Source organism: Gobius niger (assembly GCF_951799975.1).
Source record: "Gobius niger genome assembly, chromosome: 20".
Taxonomy (NCBI): Eukaryota; Metazoa; Chordata; class Actinopteri; order Gobiiformes; family Gobiidae; genus Gobius; species Gobius niger.
Window position 1 is genome coordinate 18,136,768 of NC_136871.1, and position 18,598 is coordinate 18,155,365.

Sequence of the window (18,598 nt, forward strand, 5' to 3'; positions counted from 1 at the left end):
TGGAGTTGAAAGATACCTCTGAGACACTAAAGTGCTAGTGGCTGTTTGAGCTCATCAGCAGAGAAAAAAAGCGAAACAAACAGGATTGTTTTTTTTGATTGCACTTTGGAAAATGTTTAAAGTTGATTAAGATTGAAAATAGGACAAAAGCAGACAGTAATCTTTTATATTTCCCGGTACTTACTGCAGTGCTGGCAGCAGCTTGTTTGGATTCTTCTGTAAGAAATGTCAACATCAGCTCCACTTTGTGTTTTTCCTCTTCACTGATGTAGTCTGTGTCTGTTGGGGAAGCACACAGAAAACTGTTACTTCATGACAACAATATAGCAGGGGCAAAACAATGATATACTTTCTGGCAACTCCTTACTTAATTTTTTTTTCTTAAATAAAAATGTGCCAAAAGGATAGACTAATCATGGTTCAGCAAAACAGATAAGTCAAAATGTACTCCCTCTCTGAAAAAAAAAGGTCTGCAATGCGGACAGTTGTAATCACTACTTAGAAAGACGACACCGGGGCTGAAAGGCCGTGTCTTCTACAAATGCGGTCAAGGGAGCGTTCATCTCAGATTCAACTCACTGGAGTAGACCTAAAAACTATAGTACACAAAGCAAATGAGACATGAAAACAGGCCACTGTATCAAGGACAAAATGATTTGTGAAGAACATCTCTCACGTATTTTCATTGGCAGATATGATGGGAATTGAGAGCCAATTGTATGTGGATCCATAAGAATTGTACAAAACCGTTTTGGCCATTGTTCTGTTTGTGCTGATGTTATGATAGGGAAATAAAAGTGGAACTACAGTATTTACTGTGTTTATCCTGCACTGCTAAATGACCGCTGCGCTCCGCGCATTAACATTTGGGATTCTTGAGTTGCCTATAGGGGGTGGCATCATAGTAATGTCAACACTAAGGACTAAAAAGAAGTGCTTTCCTTGTCCATTGGAGGATGAGTTTTATTAAGAGAAATCTGTGCTCTTCTGCTCTTCTGAAATGAACATTTAAGCTTTAAATCCTTCTGATCTAATATAATTTTAGAATTGGCTTTTAAAGTGCTTTAAATTATAGGAGTTTTAGGAGCTCTTCCCTTTTATGTTTAATTCAGGTTTGTAGGTAAAAAGGAGAGGCACATTGTAATGCCTGTGACTGCTAAATCGGCAGAGCAGCAGTGAACAGCTTTCAGGAGACATCCCCTCCGTGACACTGAGGTCAAGCCCACTTATCTCTTCTAATTTAAAGCAGAGTGCTGGTGTCACAGAGCAACACATCAACCTCTATGTCCAGAGGACAAGATAGAGCTGTCCTTTTTTTCCCTTCTTACTTCACTTATAATTTCTCCACACAAAGAAGATTGTTTAGTTGGTACAGCCTAGATTGTGTTCGCATCACAAAATAATTCTGAAGATTACACAGATTAATATTGGGCTGGTTGATAGAATTTCCCTTTTATCTGTCATATTACAGATGGTTTTCTTGGGTTTATTGTTTGCATCCGTGCCATTACTGGGTCTATCCATGTGAAACTAAAAACTGGCACAAGGGTTAATATGCATTTTCTCTGTCACGAGACATAAACAATGAAATTATGTTCTCACAAGAGGCTCTGTGCATGTTATTGCACAACAAAGTGCTGCTGGTTCAGGCTCACTTCCGTTCTCTCTGTTTCTTGTCCTCGCTTAATTACTCGCGGGTGTAATGGTGCAGCTCTCACACTGTTCGGTTTGATTCACGGTGCAAAACCCACGGTTTGGTGTATCACAGTTCAAGTGCAATAGAAATAATAAAATGGTTTTGAAATAAAATAGCCTCAACGTTCATTATTAGACAGTGTTATATACTATACACTATATTATCTCAGAATAAAATTTACAAAGCTGCTTTATAACAAAATGTGCCTCGGGGCTCACACAGCAAAACAAAATAGAAAACAAAATCGTAAGTAAAAATTAAATAAATGCAGAGCACTGTCTAGTGTTTAGCTTTGGTTTAGTTTTAGACGGCAGCTAAAACACACACAGAGCAGCGCATTTGATTTGAGGCTCGTGTTTGGGCGGTTCCTGGACAACGTTATGCTTGTACTTTTTTGGAAACAAAGATTTTGAAGCCAGAATACGACCAAGATTGGATCTTACACACTTGTCTGCGCCTCTGACGATACGCAGTGCACTGGATCTATCATTTACCGCAGCCTGGTCATCTGCAGGAGAAGCCATTACAAAGGATTTTGGACGATGTAACTTTGGCGTGTCTGCAGCCTTCAGTTTAGCGGTTAGTGAATATGACATGCTCTGTTAGAGTGTGCACATACGTAAAATTTGCACCGTCACTTTAGATGCACATCGTCGGATTATAGCACTGTGGTGCATCGTTACACCCCAAGAAATTAGAATGGGGAGATGGCCATGTCTCACCAAAATAAATATATTTAAACATTACACGGCCCACTAAATGCAATTACATGATCACTTCAAAATGGTGAAAACTGTAAGATGCAACTACTTCACAGCAGTATATGGCTGTGTAAAAAGTTGATTTGAGCATAATAAGTACTATAACAGAGCCACATTAGGAAATAATCAGTATTTATTTGAATGAACCAACACTCCAACACTGTGTAAAGCGCTTTGGGTGACTTGTATCATGTGAACAGCGCTATACAAATAAGCTTCCATTACATTTAGTTTGATTATTTTTAATATAATAAAAAATGGGCTCAGGAAACCTATTGCAACAATAATTGGTGACATTATTCAAACACATGGGCCTTCTTGTTGTCAACTGAAAGGGCCGGCCCTCGTCTGAGATTTTGACATCACCAACAGATTCAACACATTAAGGCAATTTGTGCTAACTCGAAAATAATAACCTCCTTTACTCTCCTGCTAAAAAAAAAATCACAAGTGTCCCAGTGGAAGGATTAGCTTTGTGTATGGAAAACCCCACAGCAGAGCACAACCAAAATAGTTTGCATAAATCTCCACAGAGCAAAGTGGAGGGCACAAGTGTGAAGGAGATTGGGACTGCTCACTGGGTCTGACAATTTCTCTGCCCGAGCTAATTAAACATATTTGGCACAGGGGGACAAAGTGTTCACAGGGAGTTTCTCTCATCATGAAAAGGTTTTACTTGTCGTAAATGGCCAACAGCGCTATCACAGGTGTAAAAAATGATCTGCTAGAACCGCATGGTATGTGGTTGTAATAACATTATAAACCATCAAATGAATACGTTACACAAACAAATGTTACTGTCATGCAATGATCACACTGAGGTGCAATTGGTCAGTTTTAAAGCGTCCTTTCTCGTAAGCAACAATTCTCTTCCTTTTCATATTTGACAAACCAATAAAAATCATAATCTGATCTCTGCCCATTCATTTCAATGGACAGAGGCCTCTGTTTCACCCTAAAGGGCCAGTAACCTTCTCAGTGACATAGAGGTTGCTCCCATCTACAGTATGTGGCAACTTCCATCATTGATGTTGTTCTGTCGACGGCGCAAGTCCAATACAACTAGGGATATGCACTGATGTAAACTGTAAGTAAGACTTCATTATGGGCTTCCTGTACCTCCATTGAAACGCTCTTACCCCTTGAGTTATTTTTGATCACATAAAGATATTGATACTGTTTCATTTGTGCTTCATTGTAGCTTTAGTATGAGGCAATGTTCCTACACTGAATACAATACACTTCCCTTTGCTCTTTCCAGCCATGTTAAAATATGTGATAAAACTAACACTCCGGGGAAGCTCTGCTGATTTTTTTCTACTTTTTTTAATGAAACATTTCATTGACTTTTTGTTTGCTGAATAGACGGCCACAAAGATGTTAGCATCAACAGCATGTGGCATAATTTGCGTGTACATTAAAGATTGCATTTCAGCATTTTGACATTCTGCCAATGCGTAATCCATTTTCCACGATTTTACTTTGTTCAATTGATCTTTTAACAATGTACAATGGTACTAAGGACATAAAGCACAATCACTACTCGTCCAGGCTTATCTTTACCGGTAGATTTCTAAAGTGCTCTCCATTGTAGATGTAAAAAGCCATTCTTTCTGAAATACGCTGGCAGCAAACCCAGCACAAAAACCCTCACTTAAGCTCTTCTAGCTACTTTTGTACATCTCTGTTGCAATCCTCTTTCCTGCTGCTTTCTTTTAACTTTCACCAAGCCCCTGCCCTATTTATTGCTCCCTCTGCCATTACTCCTTTCACTCCCTCTCACTTGATGGCTTTCGATTTGTCTGTCCATTTTCTCACCCTGAACACCACGTTTCCTCTCCATCCTGCCAAAAGACAGATCCTCTTTCACAATCTGAGTGTTGGTTGGTGTAGCACCCAATTCTGAACTGTGATACCCAGTTGTTGGACCGCTGTCATCTTGGGCTGAGACAATCATTGCTCGATGTTACATACCAGACAATTACACACATATTTACTACTTTACCACATCAGCCTCAAATTGACATTTAAGTTATGTGCAACATAAAACAGAATGCAGCACTTTAAGACAAGATAAATGTTCAAGAGAGAATAAAATGTGTTTTTTTTTTTTACAGTCAGCAATTTACTTTAATCGATGCAGAGTGGCTGCATAAAAGGAACAATGAGTAACTAAGTGGCCTATTTGTCTTTGCTTTGCCCAGTAAGCAGTCTCTGCCAAGTGAGCCCCAGTGTAAACAACCCACCTGCATTATAATGTCTGAGCTGATGCAGGGCCAGAGTGTCTGCTGTGTAGATGTTTTTAATGTGAAGAAAAAGTTATTTCAACCAACTTTCTACTCTACACTTTCACATTTATCCCAAATAATTAGTATCTTATATATAGGGAAGGGGGTATATGCAGTACTGTTTACTGCAAATGTAATAATTCAACAAAATGAAAATCTCAAAAACTAACATTTTATTGAGACATCTCTTAAATGCACTCGGGGGATTATTTCACTGTACTGACCACTGATCTTTGGCCCTCCACGCCGTATACACTTTGTTCATGGGAAATGCACTCAGTACAATGACTTTAAAGGGACTAGATTCAAGTTGGTCATTTTATACTCACTACTGCCACCTCAGGTCTTACGTGTAACTGCAGCTTCTATATTAAGTTTGTGCATGAAGGCACTTCGGACTCGCAAGAGTAACACCTTTTTGAGTGACAGTGCAGGATTTTAGAGGCAGTTGTGGTGAATAGGTATGAGGTCATTCTACACATTAGGACATTGCTGGAACATGTAGGGGGAGGAAAATACATCATTTCAACATTTTTAAACTCTGTATAGACCATTTAAGCTACAATAAGAAAACAACACTAAATGCTTTGGTGTTGGTCTGCACTTTTCATGATGCAACACATCAAAAGTCAATAAACAAATACAATGGCCCTCATTTATCAACATTGCGTACAAAAACGGTGTACGTGTAGGTGTATTTGTAATATACGCCAGAGTGCGCGTGGCATTTATGAACCCGCGCTTTACGCTCAGATCTTTCCGTACGCAGAAGCATCTGATGGTAAATGTCACGGAGAAATCCCAGCGTCATTTGAATGAAACGCCCAAAAATATTCATAATCAGGAGGCCTCACCCACGGGTTTTGCGGCACGCACGCACGAAAAACGGCAAAAAAGGAACATTTCTCCAACCAGGAAATGATAAAGAATTGTTTTTAACACAACAAATATGATATTTTGCGCATGAGAAAAATGTAAGAATCTATTAGAAACCCACAATAACCTTATAGCCAATCCAAAATCACATTCACTGAAAAGAAATAGGTTAATAATAAAAAACGTTTATTAAATACGCTGTAGGCCTAAATAACATAAAAAAGGGTATAAAATTAAACCACATAAAAATATAATGAGTAGTAAAAGAAGAAAGCGTGGATGTAACGCTGCAGTCCGAGCAAACTCTGGACCATGAACTGAACCAGCGAAAAGCAGCGGTCAGCTCCGCGGACTCAGCGCTGGAGCCGGGGGAAGAACTGCACGTCTTTCAGCCTGAGCAGAGCTTTCCTCCGGGAGGGAACAGGTGCGCTGAGAGCTGACAGCCAACCGGAACCTAACGAACCCGTCCGGACCGAAGACAGCCCGACGACGGGACGAGCTTCGAGCCTCCCCCTGAGGAGAGGAGAGCGCGCGGTCAGCAGACTCTGCGTGCGCCGCTCCTGGACCTTAAGAACCCGTCCGGACCGAAGAAAGCTGTGGTGCTGTCGGAGGATTTATTTGACACCCGGGCTGCTCGCGCCACGGAATCCGGTCCACAGACTTGACGCTCAAACCAGCCAGAACACGGAGCAGGGCCTCGCGAAGACCCAGGTGAGTCCCGGTGTCCCGACGGCAGCGTCATGTGAGGCGGGGCAGCCATCCACACAAAGTTTGCAGCAGCAGCAGCGGTCTTTTTTGTTAAAAAAGAAAATATCCCCGCAGTCCAGGTTCTAGTGTCCGGGCTGAGCCTCTGAGCTCGGCCCGTGGCGTGGAGGAGCAGGTCGATGCAGCGCAACAGTGAATCAAGTCTGCCCATAAACATTAACGCTGTAGCCTTGTTTCATGTTTAAATCATCAGTGTGGATTATATGCGGTGTGGCAATGCAATTCATGCTGCTAAAAACTGTTTTCCAGCGCTGTTTAGTGTTTAGTTAAAATTGATGTATCATGTACACCACCTCCTGACTTGGTGTAGGATTTGAGCGCACCGTACGCCAGGTGTACGGTGCGCTCAGATTGATAAATGCCAAAACAGGCGGTAATTTTTCGTAAACCCCACATACACTCTGATTTCACCGTACGCAAGTTTGATAAATGAGGGCCATTGGGAGGTGAATATCCCAGGTTCGATCACTGGGCCTTGTGGGGCCTTTCTGTGAGGTATGCATGTTCTCTCTGTGCCTGCATACTATAGGGTGCTCTGGTTTTCCCCTTCCACTAAAAACATGCATACCTTATACTCCGGAACGACTAATATGTGTATAGTATATAATATAGTTTGGAGTCAGCGAGAAGCGGAGGTTACTGAACAAAACAAAACAAAGCTAATCACGGGATAAAAGCTCGATGGCCACAGCGAGAGGAACGAGTTCGCAAATGAGAGCTTGAAAAACGTGCTGTTGGAAGAGGCTTGTCAACAGAGCAGTTACGCCTCTGCGCCCTGGTAGTTGCCGAGGCTATTGTTCAGAAGTGACACTGAGGAAGAAGATTTCAATGGATTTAGTGATTTGGAATGAGATCGAGAGTTTGGTATGTTCTTTATGCAATAGTTATCTGAACTGTTTATGTGGCGTTAACATACCAGACACGTATTTAGTTTGTTGTTTATGCTTCATGTAGCTAACCATCAATGTGTTACGTTAGCATACTGTACGCTAGAGATGTTGTGACGCATTTCTAGCGGTGCTCAAAGTAATGCAGAAGCGATAGGCCAGGTGACATCTAAGCATAACATGCAAACATAACATAATGATACGTTTACCCCATGAAACAAAACATTCAACAAAATTCAACCGGCTTTGTGTGACATTTATGGATAAGAATGCACTGTATGTAGTAAGCCAACAATATAAGGGGGAAAAAAGTGCACTTTTTAACCCGACCCACCCGCACCCGAAGTTTGCCGTAATTTTGAGGTTTCGGGTCGACCCACGCATCACTACTGTACGCCTATTCAGCCTGTTGTTTTGTTCTCATTAGGCATTTTTGGCTGGTGCGTCTTAAACTCCGGCACGACTTATAGTACGGAAAATGAGTTACATTTGGAGTCGCCGGGAGCTACACTGCGGTCGCCCATTGTTCCTTGCGTGTTTGCCCCAGCGGTATTGAAGGATGGGTCAAATGGAGAGGACAAACTTAAAAGGACAATAAAGTGCACCTTAACTCTTAACCTGACATCTATTATAGAAAACGCTATCTCAATGGCCGCCGCCTGGGCGCCGCCATGTTTATTTCCCATACCGACTTTGAAGCTAAGCAGGAAAGTGCCTGGTTAGGACTGGGATGGGAGACCGTTCCTCCGAAGCTAAGCAGGGAAGGGCCTGGTTAGGACTGGGATGGGAGACCGTTTGGGAACATCAGGAAGCCTGGCGACAGTAGTGAGTTTGTGCGTGGTGCCGGCCCCCACGTTGCGGTCCCGCCGCCCGCGGGCATTGACCACGGGTCCATATGGACCGCGGTGCTGCTGTCCGAGGACGACCCGCCGTCACAACAACGCGCGTGCGCGAGATCTGACTGCCATGCGTGTGCGCGCATCAAAACAGGGCAATGTGTGTGTGTGCGCGTGTTGGTGTGTGCGTCGGTGCGTATATGTGTGCGCGCGTGCATCAAAACAGGGCGGTGTGCGCGTGCGTGCGTGTGTGCGCGCGTGCGTATGTGTGCGCGCGCGCATCGAAACCGGGCGATGTGTGTCATTTGCTTTCACGTATTGTGAGCCCAGAGGTACATTTTATTCTAAAGCAGCTTTGAACGCATTGCCAATTTTATTGTAAGGTTATGAATACTGTCTAACAACGATCATTAGGCTATTTCAGTTCAAAACCAACTTATTTTTTTTTACATTGTACACTACCGTGATGCACCAAACCACGGGTCCTGCACCGTGACCCAAACCGTTAGAGCTGAACCCCTAATATTTATCCATACTTATTCCACTGTCTCTTGACTTCTATTCCCTTTTAGCGAACATATTGTCGTTGTACTTTATAAGAAAGGAGTACGGGTGCATCAAACACTCACATTGCAGTTTGTTTGAAATTATTTTTAGCATTCATTATTTTACACATTTGTAGTGCCCACAGTTTTTGGAATGGGTTGGGAACCACTGGTCTACAGCTGAACTTTGGAATAACTCATAATCTCAGAATATCAAATGTGGACACTAGCGAGGCCCGGCCGAAGGCCGGGTCTCAGCTAGTACAGTAAGAAGGGTCTACCATGGACACATATAAGAAACTTGTTTTGCATTTAGCAGGATTTGTATATTGGGCTTAAAATCGAAGGTTAAGATGTTTAAACTTCTTTATTGCACTGGTTCAGTTTTGTGCGTGTGAAAGCACAGAGTAAAGGTTACCTGCTTTCCCACGCTATGGACGACTATTCATTAACACCAACTCCCACGCATAGAGTCTCCAGGATCAGTCCAGCGGACACTCTTGATTGTTACGGTAAATGTAACAGCAAAGAAAAACTGTAGATACAATACTGGGGAAGCAATTACATTCAAATCTCACTTTTGATGATGACAACCACAGTCAGTCATATTGAAACATCTTCAGAAATTAAAAATATAATGTGGCCTTTTGTAGACCGATGCACTATCAGCTATTTCTGTGGCACAGAAATGACACACAAAAAATATTAAAGAGTTTCCTAAATACTCAGTCAAGCCTTTTCTCTCCATGACCCTTATTGTTTGCTAGTCGAACATCCCTCTCCAACTTAATTTTGTATTTTGGTGAAAAAATGTTGTCATTTGCATTAATTACATACAGTACGTTCTGGAACAATACTGATATATAAAGTAAAATGCCATCCTTTCACTTACAATTCTATTAACCTATTATTTATTTTCCTGAGGGAAGCCTTCTGATATTTTAGGGACCCGAAACCCAGGTAGGGAGAGACTGTCCTAGATGTTCTGATAGCAGTAAATCCTTGTGACATTTGGCACATGATCAGAGACCCATGACACAAAATGTGTGTCGCATCATGTTGGGGTCAACATGTGTTTACAAGCTGATAACTGATAAATTACTTATGCAGAAGAGTAGCCAGATAATATTCAGTGCAAAAAATATTACGTATGCACCAGGGATACAAGCCAAACCCTCCTGCCATACCTCCACAGCCCAATGGGAGTCATGTCCCCACATTAAACACACTACACAGTAAAAACAAGGCAATACACAAGGAACACAACAGGAAAAGGTCCTTAAGGGGTGAAACAAGATGTTCTGGAGTGCAACAGAAAGTCTGAGGCCCAGACCTCAGGGCTTGTTTTGACTAACCTGGACTCACTGATGATCATCATCTTGGCTTCAGTTTTTCTCAATGATAATTTCTGTAAATATTTAAAAATCAGAACTAAAGTGGTATGAATCTTTGTTTGTTTGTTTGGTCTGTGTTGAATATTGTAAAAAAAAAAAATTATAATAATCCATCCCAACAGAAATCAACATGGGACACTCACAAAGGGAGCATCTTGACTAATGTCCTTGATAAGAATGGTTTCACACCTAAAGCAGAAGTGTCATTCGCTGAGATATCAGCTGGTATATTCACAGCCTTATCTTTGGATGAATTATTCAACACTACAAATAAAAAGAAATATGCACACTGCCGTTCTTGTAAACTGTGTTGTAAAAATGTATTTTATATTCAGGGCATACAAGCGAATGCACCTCTGTGGACAACCCCATACACTTAGTAGAGAGAAGATATCACCAGTCTGAACCCTTAATCTGATCAGTGCATAGCAGCTCTCACTGGCAGCCGCCCAACAGCAGATAATTAACCTGGATGTTCACATGCAGAGGAGAAAGCCTCCCTCTTACTGACTGGATATGCTCTTGCTTATTAACTACACAAGGTGTTAGACGTCCATGGTATTATATGCAACACTGGTTGTTACCGTGCCATTGTAAAATCTGAATAGCATCTTGGCAAAGTGATTTATGGTCTCAAAATTGGATCTGAAGCCCTGTGCTGTGACTGCACACTTACCATAATGAACAATGTTATTTTATATAGTGTGACATCGTACTCTCCAAATAAAATGGCAGAATGAATATGGCTTGAATCGTGACGAAAGAAATTAACCGTAAAATAAAAATAAAAAAAACAATCCCCAGCCCTGACAGTGCCATACATGATCACAGTAAGTGTCTGTTTCCATGGCAGCGGGAAATAGGGCACAGTGACCAGGTCATACGCTGCAGATGGATCAACTCCAAAGCAACTGGTCAAGAAGTCATGTCAAACCAAAGCATGATGGTCTGCCAGATTCATTGTTTTTAAAGTAAATTAAGCTCTGATGTTGGCACTAAATACTTTGCACATGATGCAAAACCATAGATGATACATTAAGCAATTATTTCTCAATATTTAATTAATGCAGCTACATGTCATATGGTGTTGAATGTAATGATTCAGAATTCCCATATTCTGTGTCTCCACTGTATATATAACAATATAATTGTATTTTTTCCTCTTACTTTGAACATGATGTGTTCTGCATGTTGATAGTTCTGCCTTTATCTGTGTTGTCATGTAACAACTCTCTACCTTCCTCTGTCCCTCACTATTCCTCTTGATCAGTCTCTGACACTTTCTCCTCTGTTCATAGCTCAGCCTTGAAGTTCTTCTCTAAATATCTCAACACAAAGATCAATGGGTGGTCTGAATGTGGGCGAAGTGAAGCTATTTTAGAAAAGTAACTTCCTATTATTGTGAACAAAAACCTAAATACAGACAGTGTTTCCATGTTAGTCATTTGTAGCAGAAAATGAATCTCCATGTATGCTATACGTAAATAAAACGTTTGACAAGTGCTCACCGGTAACTTTGCATATGTTTATGTAAGTATTTTATGATTAAAAATAAAGAATGTATGAGACTTATTTATGAAATACTCTTCCGTTCATATTTATAGCAGTAGCTTTTACAGTCTATAACCATGGAGGATTTAATCGATTATAAAATCTTTGGAGTAAAAGTGTTTTATTGTTTTCAATCATGATGGTTTTAAAAGTCACAACCACAGCATATAATTTGTCTCGTATGATAAAATATGAGCCAAAGCTATTACGGCTCTTTGTTCTTTACTGAGGGTATGCAAAGCAGGATAGTGTCTCATGAACAGGACAAGCACCGTGCCATGACAAATGCCACTACAGCCCTTAACAGAATTAAAGTGCAGTCTAAATCCTATTAGGAACATTCCGGGCTAGGATCCAAGGTACAAACTTTGCCAACTTGGCTTTAAAAGCAAATGCTTAAAAGATACAGTGATAAATCATGACTGATCAACTGTCTGTCTGAAAATGGCAACACACATCTACTGCAAAAATACACTTTTAATGTAATGCATAAGTCGCATTACCCATAACAAAATCCTAACAATAATGTTTCTATAAAGCAGTGTGGAGATTTTAACAAATGGATTGCCACTTACATGCATGAAGTGAAAAGTGCTTGCGTTCTGAAGAGCCAGGTGCAGCAGGAGGGAGGATGACAGCCGAGCCCAAAGCCCCCACCACAGGCAGAGCGGCAGAGGTCACAGCTGCGGCTGAGGAGGTCTCCCCTCCCTCTCCTAAGAGGTGCTGGATGGAATGGAGCTGGAAGCAGGGGTCAGAGAGCAGGACAGATGCAGCTCGAGATGTCCTGAGAAAGCAAGGAGAGAGGTTGAAAAAATGTGATGTTTTGGGAAATGACTGAAAAGTGACTAAACGTATGTCCACTAGATCATTATCCAGAAAGTAAACCGTTTTTTGCATGCTCAACATACTGTACATACATTTTGTTCTCCAAAATCGTAACTTTCCCCCATTCACAAATGCTAAAATGGTCCAAGTTTACAATTAATATAAACCAAGATTGCATGCCTAAGGAAATAATGACATGGCTATTAAATCAGTATATTTCCGTCAAACAATACTTTTTGGTCCAGTAGTAATGTTGACTCGTAAAAGCAATCTCGATGTCTATCTCGACAAGCGATGACATGTTTTTCTAGGACATCCGGCTCCTATCCAAAATTAGCCAGTTGAGCCACAGCAACAGGGCTGACACAATGGCACGAAAACACCGTTAGGGCAGACTGTGGTGCGGAACACATCACTGTTCACCATAGAATACTGTGAAACCTGTGATGTGCGTTAGAGTTGCTCAGCTGCACGTAAAAAACACATTTAATTAGTGCTCATTCATATTTTTAAATCTCAAAATGTATCCAAATCTGTCTATTCCATATAAAAGTCCATTGCCTGTCATGTTCTCACTTCTCTGATGTCCGCCTGTGCCTCTACTGAACTGTACTTGTGAAAACCTACATTATTCCCTTTTTTCCAATGCATGTAGTACTCAATCACCGGTGTTCTCGCTAATGAATGCCCCCCACCTTAACTCTTTTTTCCCCCTGTTCTTCTCTCCCCTGCGGCGCCACTCAATCCAGCCTCTACACATCAATCTTTTATAGCGGGGCTTTCCACAAGACCTGACTCCCACTCACTGGCTCTATCCAAACAGCTCCAGTATCTCCTTTGTCTATCTCTGCATGTTTACAGCCCTCCTCTATTCTCCGCTGTCCTTCAAAGACACATCACACCAAGTTCACACTTTCTATCCTTCCACTGTTGTGCCTCCCAGTGTCACTTAACGAATGTCACTCCGAGAAAAACGGGCCTCTTGTTTTTACCACTGCAAATAAGTACAGGTTTTAGGGTTTTTTAAAAGGGATGCAAAAGAAATGTGTGTCAAGTGCAATGTTAATAAAGTGAGAAGTTTATTGATAGAATTACATCAATGGAGAGAAAGAACTAAAATTTGCAGATGACACACAGGAAGTATTATTGTTCATAACGTTCGAGTTGTAAAGATCATTTCTGACCCAGAATTAACAATCATATATGTGATATCGGGCATTGTTTAGGTATATTTAGTAAATTATGTATACAAACATATGAACAGTGCGTTGTTTTTTAGGTCATTTATTTAATCAGAATCAGATTATTTAATGATCAGATCACATGTGTAGTACAAACTATGTGCATTATTTTAAAAGGCTTAATCTTTGTTTGACAAGCCTTTATAGGTACACATATGCAAATACGGGACATATAGCACATTGGACAAAATGTCTGCTATCGCCCACTTTTTCTCGCAGCTTCACTGCATGACATTCAGTACAATAATGAGCACACACAGTAAATACAATCTGGGAGCAGAAACTTCTTTATCACTAGCTCAGATAAAAGAACCCTGGTTGATAAAGAGCAAAAAAGGTTTCAACTTAGGTTTCAACACCACCTCTTTTCACTGGTGTTCAACACATTGATAGGCTCTACTTGAATTAGTTTCAGTTTTATATTGTTGAATTTACATTAACATTTACATTGTAACTGTAATTTTACATTAATAACTTGAAAACGGCACTTGGGCCAAAAGCACAGTCTTTAAAGTGCCTTATAAATTAAGTTGGTCAACACAGTGAAAGCCACAACCGAATGGTATCCGTGAGTGCTCAGTCAGATATAACAGATACTGTAAACGCAGGTTGTTTTCTGTTTTGAAGCCTCAACTTGAGGCATGTGAGTAAAAGACATAAAGACAGTCATCACTTTGAGACATTTGAGAAATATATCAGTCAAAATCAAACACAGCTGCTTTTCATGCTTTGAAACAATAACCAGCACTATACATTTTTAAATAGATAAAATAATTGGTAAATAATTCCAGCAGCTACAGCAGATGGCCTTTTGAGTAAAAGGCAAACAAACTGTAACCATGTTAATGACAATGATGTTTCTAACTTTGGTCAATTCATGACCAAGACAACATTCTTCAAATGTTTGCAGACTTTGCCGCACTAAATAGTTGCACGTTAACTATTTTTGATTCCAGACAACACAAAGGATTCGAAGTGACTTCAAACGGACATGGATTACCATTCCAAAAAAATTCAATATTGGGAAGAGTAATTTAAAAACATTTCGGAACAATAGTTAAAAAGCAGAACAAATATTTTGGAGAGTGTTTATCTGTTACATTTTGTGGAGACAGAATGTGATCTACAAGTTGGTGTTGATAGCTCTTCCTATACTGGCAGCGAGTCAAAGAGAAGACAAGGTGACATTTTCCGGCAAAATTGTACCCTGACCTTATCATTACAGCAAGACTTGACAGTTCACACAGAGCGGCAACTCTTCAGGCCATTCTCTTTGGTTTGTAGTGAGGCTTGTCTCGCCCTTCGTTTGATTAATCCTATTGAATTTTAATAATGCAGTGATGTTTGATGGATCTTTGCCATACAAAATATGATTCATTCAAGGGAGGGAAAAGAATAGGCCATTAGAAAGATGATAAGCGGGAGTCAAAGCACAGGGCTGGAAAATGTCACCAGTTGTGTCTTTGTATAACAGCTGTTTCTAGTCAACCAAAGCCCTTTGTGTGCCATCTTTAATTATGGACGAACAAAAGAGCAAAGTCTTTAGATTGACAAGGCAAATTGTGGGTAAACTATATGAATATGAATGAATGAAATAATAAGCCAGGCTAGCAAGACAACTCTGCTTTCATTGATTTATAGATGCATTCCGATTGTTTTTTATTCAAAGAAAAGATATGTAAATTCATCTGACTACATGTGCAAAAGTCACACAGTCCCTATAAATCCCCCAGAAATACGGTGGAAGATAATTGCAGACCAGCAGATCTGTCAACAGGAAAGATGGCAAGGACATAAAAAGATGGAGTATTGATGTTTTTAGACTTATAAGTAAAATCTTTGGGTTAGAGGCTTTGATCTTGATCCTCAGTGACAGGAAATCAGGAAAAAAAAACACATGCTGCTACTGAGACTGCAAGACGGGTTGGAAGAGCATTCATCCGCGCACACACGCACAGTTAGCCACAAAGCAAAAGTGCACAAGCAGTGGACTTGCACATTAGCGTCAACCTGTCATGTGCAAATGATACAAGCTGCCTTTGAACCATAATAAACATGTTTGTGTAATGCCAGTCCTGTGCATTGATCGTATTTGACTACTTTTATTAGATTAGTGTCACTTAACTGCTTTTAGACATGAACGAACAAGAGTTTAAAGTATTGTATCGTTTTTTGACACTTTTACAAAATTCTACATCCAACATCAATCACTTATCCTTGCAGAAAGTTATCCCTGTAGTCACAAGCTTTTAACTTTGTGTCTGGATTGTTGCCACTCAACAGCTAAATCCCCAAAACAGCGCGGCACTCAATGTGTTAACCTCATACCCCCAGCCTGAGGGCATTTTCTACAGTTCGGCTTTACCCAAATCAAAAGGCTTCCGGGCTGGAGAGCAACAGTGTAATGCCTCATTTGAAAGCTAAGACCTACAAAAGTGATTGTAACTTTTTTGGTCACACACTTTTTTTAAATTGCTTTCTTGTCACATTTCGCCACGTTTTTGTCGATCTTTTGTTGCTTTTTTCAAGAAGCTTTTACATTTGGGTAAAGCCAAACTGGAGCAAATGTGCTCATTTCAGGTTGGGGTTAAGACATTAAGACATTAGTGTTAACACATGTGCCAAGGAGCACATTTAGCTAAACAAATTGCTTGTGTTTACTAACCACCTTTTCATTTTGTATTTAGTCAACAGTACAGTGAGAGATGAACTATTTTTACTCTGTAAACACTAATGAACAAAACCCTTTGTGATGGACACAAAGAGTATATTTGGACAGAGTGCATTTCAAGAGGCTGTGCGGCTCATTACCATGTGCTTCAGGGAACATTTGTTTGCCAACAGTGATGACCTCACTAACAATACAATATCTGACCAAGCTGAATGCAGACTTCATCTCGTTTCTCTCGTAGGCTACGGCTAAGGAAATATTTGAGATGAAAGTAGAAATGCAGTGGGTAAGAGTCAGCTGCATTGTTATTCTCTTCTGTAAGAAACCCATAATGATAAAGCAATAGGGTGAATTCAGGTAATTTGGGACAGCATAAGCAAATGGCCTATTACTGCAGTTCTAAGTGCTATGGAGAAACAAATGACAATGATAATTAATTCAAAATTCTGTGTGTAATTTTTTAATGTTGTTTGGGACAGCATATTTCAGGTAATTTGGGACAGTGTGAAATAGCAATAGAATTATATTTTTCACATTCCTATAATTTTATAAATTCATGATGAAAAAAAGTCGTGCAGGGGCTGCCTTTGAAAGAGTCAAAATAAAAATGTACATTTGTTTGTTGATTATGTTTCACAAAACATTTGAAAATATTTACTGCAGCTCAACTGGGGCTTGGACTAAATGGTGCGCTCACATTTTTGTGTTCTGTCCCAGTGAAATTCTTATTCAGACTGATTTTAGTTCTGATTTATACGCTTTATTTGGTTAATGGTAAAGTTAGATACTAGGCTTATGTCCAGTTCAGTTCTGGTTCCATTTTGGAGACTCTAAAACAGCAATTTCGTGGAACTGAACTGCATGAAAATCCCATAGGAAACAACAGCCTGTCCCAAATTACCAAACACAACCCCAAAAACCTGTTATCTGTCAACCCCAACAAAAATGAGAGTTACATTTTGTAAAAACATCACACAAACTTAAAATTTTACATAAAGAAAGAAGACACTGTGGATTTCAGAGATGTCACAAGTCACAAATGAAAAATAACAAACACTGTCCCAAATTACCTGAACCCTTGACCCTTCTTGTTATAGAGTCAAGGGTCCAAGTCCTAAGCCTGCAAAACACGCTTTAGATAACTTAACAAATGGGGTACTTCTACAGCAGTAATTCTCAATCTTGTATGCATCTACTAAAGCTAAAGAAAATACATTCCCTTTCAGAATCACTCTCCAAAGCGCCTCCTGTGGCAATATAATCCACTCGTAGGGCAGAGGCGGAGGGGAAGCCAGAGTGACAGAGAGTCATGCAAAAGAGGGAGAGCAAGAGCGAGGGAGAGCGAGGGAGAGCAAGAGCGAGAGAGAGCCCGGGCGTTGAAAGCAACAAAGTCTGATTGCAGAACACAAACAGACGGAGACAGAGAGAGAGTGCAGTCCAAGCTGCTCTTCGGGAAACAAGCAAACATTACAAGCATCTAAGGGCGGCGGATGCTGAAGTGGGAAAATAAGGAGGAGGAGTGAGCAGTGTGAAACTGAGGAGAGGCGCGGAGCAGAGGAGGAGCTGGGAAAGCACCAGAAGCGACAGACCGCACTCACAACTCCGCTCTGTGAGTGTGCACAGGCGCCAGGAAAGACTGACCGCTGCATGTCACCAGGAGAAAGCATGCATAATCCAGGAGATAGCAGTGATAAGTTTGGACGCTCCACGTTTGGACTAAGCTCAACTTTTTACTGCACGGGACTGCTGTTGCTTTTTTCTTGAGCATCGGATGAAGATCACGCAGTGTGCATATAAGTTAACTATTTGGCTTTCACACTCACAAAATGAAATGGTTTTACGGGAAAGAGAAGAGAGAACCCAGAGAGAACAATTTGTGCGTGTGATGTGTGGAACCGGTTGAAATGGCCAGCCTGCGTGTCAAGAGGACAGGATGCTGACTTCTGTGAATAACTGAGACGCGACTTGGGTAAAAGGCAGTGGGCGTCAGACAGCTGGGACTGTGATTCACAAAACTCGACTTAGCGTAAAAACAAGCAACGCTACAACTAAGAGGAGCCTGTGCCGCCACCACACAAGCTCAATAAAGGCAACCGTGCGTGTGCTCATGTGGAAAGGGAGGCGTAAAGCAGCCGAAGCAAAGATCCCAAAGCTTTGTGGACCACTTTGTGACCTGAAAAGCAGCGTTTTTCCACTTGAGGAAAAAGGAATCCGATGTGGCTTGACAACTGTGAAGTAAAAGCTGTAATTAAACTTCTCAGC

At 40.8% G+C, this 18,598-nt stretch overlaps 1 protein-coding gene across 1 annotated transcript in view; it reads right to left on the bottom strand.

Moving 5' to 3' along the window:
• rnf123 (ring finger protein 123) overlaps positions 1–18,598 on the bottom strand; it is an 84,671-nt gene that overhangs the window by 17,802 nt on the left and 48,271 nt on the right. The window contains exons 37-38 of the mRNA XM_079578326.1: positions 12,175–12,383; positions 185–279 (exon numbers count right to left, since the gene is read on the bottom strand). Coding sequence (XP_079434452.1) covers positions 185–279; positions 12,175–12,383 — 304 coding nt within the window. The remainder of the gene's footprint in view (positions 1–184; positions 280–12,174; positions 12,384–18,598) is intronic.